Source organism: Erigeron canadensis, chromosome 3 (assembly GCF_010389155.1).
Source record: "Erigeron canadensis isolate Cc75 chromosome 3, C_canadensis_v1, whole genome shotgun sequence".
Classification (NCBI taxonomy): domain Eukaryota; kingdom Viridiplantae; phylum Streptophyta; class Magnoliopsida; order Asterales; family Asteraceae; genus Erigeron; species Erigeron canadensis.
In genome coordinates, this window is record NC_057763.1 from 7,380,586 (window position 1) to 7,385,968 (window position 5,383).

At 33.2% G+C, this 5,383-nt stretch overlaps 1 protein-coding gene across 1 annotated transcript; it reads right to left on the reverse strand.

Moving 5' to 3' along the window:
* Window positions 1-2,181: 2,181 nt before the first annotated feature.
* On the reverse strand, window positions 2,182-3,671 carry LOC122593132 (probable xyloglucan endotransglucosylase/hydrolase protein 23). The gene is made up of 3 exons (XM_043765491.1): window positions 3,399-3,671; window positions 3,113-3,306; window positions 2,182-2,831 (listed from the first exon to the last, which is right to left on the reverse strand). Exons 1-3 carry the CDS (start codon window positions 3,669-3,671, stop codon window positions 2,432-2,434), a joined length of 867 nt encoding a protein of 288 aa, XP_043621426.1. The 3' UTR covers window positions 2,182-2,431.
* Between the last annotated feature and the right edge of the window lie 1,712 nt (window positions 3,672-5,383).

Here is a 5,383-nt window from a genome sequence, read left to right on the forward strand (position 1 = left end):
TTGTAGGTTTTATAGGCGAAAGCTTCAGTCTCTCTTGGTGTCCAAATAAGCCACGTATTTTTCTTCTGTTGGATGATCAGGGAATATTGGAACGTGCCTTCATCGTACTTGTGGTCCCCAAAACCTGCAGCACGTCATTTTGATCGTCCAATGAGAGTATGGACACGCATATGTAAATAAACCACCAACCCTGATTCTAGGAACCTTCCTAGTCACGTTATACGTCCTTATCAATAAATCCAGGCTGTAATTTTCACTGATTGTTAGACTCAGATTGCTTGTTTGTCAAGAGCAAATTTGTCTAAGTGTTTCTAAGCTGACTGCTAATCCCAAGCTGTCTTCCACCAACAACTTGATCTTCTATCTTCAATCCTCCTCTTTGATTTGGATTGAATGCTATAACCATTTGATGCAGCTTGAACAACACTTGCTTCCATAAGATATGACAATTACAAAGTATGAAGCGTAATCTGGGTCGCAAGCTGTGTCAGCTTAGGCTTACTCAGATTACAATACAAGAACCAAAGGATTTACAAGTGTTTACATACAGATTTGTCATCATTAAATTTACAACATTCATTGGGACTCAACAACTATTAAACTTTCAACACAAACAAGCTCGGTCGATGTCACCAAAACAATACCGATATCATCAAAAATAGCAAAACGATCGATCTGTATCAATCTTTACATGTACCTAGTATAAACTCAATTCTTGTGCCAACTCCCGACATGTTCGTAGCCAAACTCACATACACATGGTTCCTTTCAAAAAAAAGAAAAAAAAGTTTGCATTTTTCAATAAGGGAGGAGAAACCCGGAGGTGACTGCAATGAGCAAAAATTTCACTCATAGACCGGCTACCAGCTGCATTCGACGTTTAAACTTTTTTATTCATCTAAAGGGATATTTTAAAGCATGATTCAATTTGTTTATCTAATTAATTAGTGTATCAATTGTGGTAACATTCTTACATAATTACTATTATATAATATATATTTTTACATTTTTACCTTTGAATATTATATATTTTTACATAATTACTATTTTACCGAACCGAGCTTAATCGAGTAGAGCTTGAAATTGTCGAACCTATAAAACTAATTTGATTTAAAACTTAATTTTAATTCTTACGGTGGTAATTTCATCTCGTCACCTCACATAATCACGTTGGTTAATGGAAAATTCAAACCCATTACACAATACTTATTGTTGGGTAAAAGAGCATGAAAGTCGAATTAGAAATGTGGTGGACACTAATCATCCAAAAAAAACCTCGTATATAAGGACAATGCCGAAAGACCAGGCAAAATTCATGATCTCGGCCGTTCTCAACACAACTTTGATATGATGTAATACATCATATTTAACTGTCATCTTGTATTGTACTCCTTTCTTTTAATTTATCAAATTAGTCTGTGTTGTGTTGAAGTTTATGAGAAAATGGACTTATAATTAGTGAGAAAATAGAAGGAAGGGAAGTAGCAAAATAGAAAACGACAAAAGTGGCTGGAAAAACAGATGGGCATGGGTAAAGAAATTAAAATAATCTAAAATCTTACTTTTAGAATGCAAAAATCAAATCATCCTAGTTTTAGCCTTAGTTTTTGGAACAATCCTATTCTTAGAATTTTTTCTTGAATCGCGACACGAAGTTTCAAGTCAAAAGAAAAGTTAATAATTTCATATTTACTTAATAATTTCATATTTACCAAACTTCAAGTAAACTTCTATCATATTTTTCCAAATCACATAGTTTTGATGCCTAGGTGTCGTACACTTCAGTCTTCAGGTTTGAAACATGTTGGAGGAAAAAAAAAGCTTTTCATTTGTAGAATGTGCCTTCTTGGAAAAAATATGTTACAAAAAAACATGGCTTCGATTAATTGTACAAAATGCATTGAAATATGTAAATATGTAAACTTGAAGCTTAAATATAGTAAATGCTTTATATATAGTAGTAGAGATGAGCAAACAACTCGAAATCCAAACGAAACTGCCCGAACCTGGACGGGTCCGATCATATTCGTTTTCGGTTTTGCTGGTCGGACCAAAACAATACTATATCATCATAAATAGACAATTTGAATAAACTATTAAACTTTCAACACAAACAAGCTCGGTCGATGTCACCAAAACAATATCGATATCATCATAAATAGCAAAACGATGGATCTGTATCATTCTTTACATGTAGCTAGTATAAACTCAATTCTTGTGCCAACTCCCGACATGTTCATAGCCAAACTCACATACACATGCTTCTTTTCAAAAAAAAAAAAAACAAGTTGTACTTTTCAATCAGGGCGGAGAAGCCCGAAGGTGACTGCAATGAGTAGAAATCTCACTCAGTGACCCGCCAGCATTCGAAGATTAAACTTTTTTATTCATCAAAAGGAATATAATAAAAAACCATGATCCTCTTAGTGTATCAATTGTGGTAACATTCTTGTGGAATGCCGTAAGGGAAGCGATTATAGTCCTTGCAGTAATCATAAATCATTTGATTTTCTTGAACCCATTTCAGCTTTTTCTTGTTACTTATATCCAAGTCTTTTTGTGTATACCAATCTTGATTTATAGTTTTTGAGCTTCCTGATATGCAACTAGACTCGCCATTCATCCAAACACAACCTCGAGCATTATAATTTCGGAACCATGCTTTAAAAGGAGCCTCTGTCCAATTTGTCTTTATCGCGCCCCCTCTAGTGGCCCATTGATCCGCGTTCCAAAGACTCGAGTGCACACTCATTGGCAAATCCTTCATATATGGAACTCCAATCGATTCCAAGTTTTTGAACACTCTTATAGGCGTCCCATCAACATAAATTCTAAACAAAAAGACATATGTCGAATTAAAATCATGTTGTTATAAATTATAAGAACAAATGTGGCATTATATATAATAATTGGAGAAATGATCCGTAACGTAGAATTGTGAAAAGAAAAATATGGCCCCTAAAATTTAATAAGTGTTCATATTAAGTCCCCAGTCTATGAGTGTAGCAGTATCTAACTTAAGTATTAGTTTTAGTACCTTTGTTTTCCCCTGTTCATAGCAATTTAGTTAAACCGAAAATAAAAAGGATTTAAGTTTTACCCTTTTACTTACACAATCATAAAAGGGTTCCAGGTAATTGTATACGTGTGAAAACTTGATGTGGGATCAAACCAAAGGTGAAATTGTTGTTCTCTACAACCGCTTCCTTTCGTGTAAATGTTTGTATGAACCGTATAAGGATCACCCGTTAGATTTCCCAAGAATTCGATGTCTATCTCATCACGATTATCACCTTCTGATCCTAACTGGACAAAAACACACCAATGCTCATTAGTGTTTCACACAATTTAAAATCACATTGTTGGATTCTATACAAGAAAATGTATTAAAAACCTACATAAAATGCGGTGACAGTGCCAGCAGAGTTTCCAGAAATAAGCTTGATCTGCATATCGATTCTTGAAAATAGATACGCTTTCTTAGATTGGATCCCAGAACCAGAGTATCCATCAAGAGACAACATTAAAACTTTTCCGTTCTTATGAATGTTTCCAGGGCCATTGCCCCATGATATGTCAAAATCGCGATAGAAGTTGGTAGAAAATACATATTTCATACAACTCAAGATTGAAATTGACAGTATAATCAAGGTACTATATGGAGTAGACATCGCTGCTGTTTTTTATTTTGGCAATTGGCAATATGGAGATGTTTTTGTCATGAACCTTTTATATAGCAGCGTAGAGAGCTAAAAATAAGTTATTTAGTTGGTTATTACATAAAACTTGAAACCTTCAGCCTGATTTTTCTGACTCGTTTAAGGCTTGATTAAAAAAGATACGCGGTAATATATACAAAAAGCGATGTTTCAATGTTATATCGTGTGGCTAGATCCAAAGACTAAATTTGGAATGGAAAACCATCGTCACATGTATCAAACTTTTGTAACTAATAGAATTAAGCTTAGAAGTTTCCCAATGATATTTTTTATTAGTTTTGTTACATGAGTCTTACATCAATTTTAAGATTGATTTCAAATTTAAATATGTATACTTTTTAATTAAACAAATGTTACTTTTTTTTTTCTTTAATCTTTTCGTTCTTTCAATTACCCAATATGTTTTTACTCTAACAACTATCATTATCCATGAATTCATTAAATGTCTCAAAATACCACTACCCCTAAGATGGCGTTATCTCACACACACAACAAAAAACACAAACATGTTTTAATTTACAGTCTTCACCATCATACACTCACTCACACAACCACCCTTTTCACTCAACCGGTAACAGATCATCCAACTACCGTTTTTAAAAGATATTGTCGCAATGCGCGAGTAGCCTTCTACATATTACCTACAATCAAGTGCCCTGTTACAAAGGTTAAGATTATGCGTTTTATAAGTTTAAGCCTATAACATTTGTTTTCTGCTAACTTTTTTAGTATTATTTATGTTATTATTCATAAGCTTTTAAACCATAAATACTCGGAGTATTCTTTGAAAAATAAGCTAGCTAAGCTTATGAATCATCTAAATATTATTCCCTCCATCTCATTTGAAGTATCACATTTTGAATATTCAAAATATTTATTATTTAACTTTGACCTAAAATATATTTATTTGTATTATATAAATGTTGATAAAATTTAATTATACCAAATGAAAATATGTCTAAAACCTAATCAATTCATATAACTTTCATCAACTATTATATAACACAAGCATAAATAATTAAGTTTAAAGTTGATAAATAAAGACTTTAAATATTTAAAACAAGACACTTATGAAATTTAGAACACGGATGTTCCCTAAGGGGCAAGGGTGTAGTCGGCATAATGGATCGGCAAAACCATCGGCAAAAATCGGCTCATCGGAAACACTATAACCTCTTCATCTGCAACTATCGGCTTGTGGCATCGGCTCATTCAATCGAACACATTTAACCGATGCAAGTGAACGTTGGAGTGATCTTTTCGAGGTAAACAAACAAATAAAAACACAAAGTTATATAGGGATAAAGGCATGCGAGTGTAACCAACTTTGTTTTTTGGGTTATGAGAGTAAGCAACCGGCTACAAAATGTTTCCATCAAGTTATATGTAATGTATCTGTATCTATATCATATCATACTACTATCATCATCATCATCCTCACTAAATTCGCCGGAAAAATTAAAATCGCAATAACTTTGTTGTTTCTTTGAATTAAGACTTGAAACTACCACCAATCGACTCAAAAATTGATCCCGCACAAACCCTAGTCAAAAGATGTTGAAAATATTTTCGTCAGAAAAAATGGTGATTCGCCAGAATAATTAAAATCGCGATAACTTTGTTGTTTCTTCGAATTAAGACTTGAAACTACTACCAATCGACTC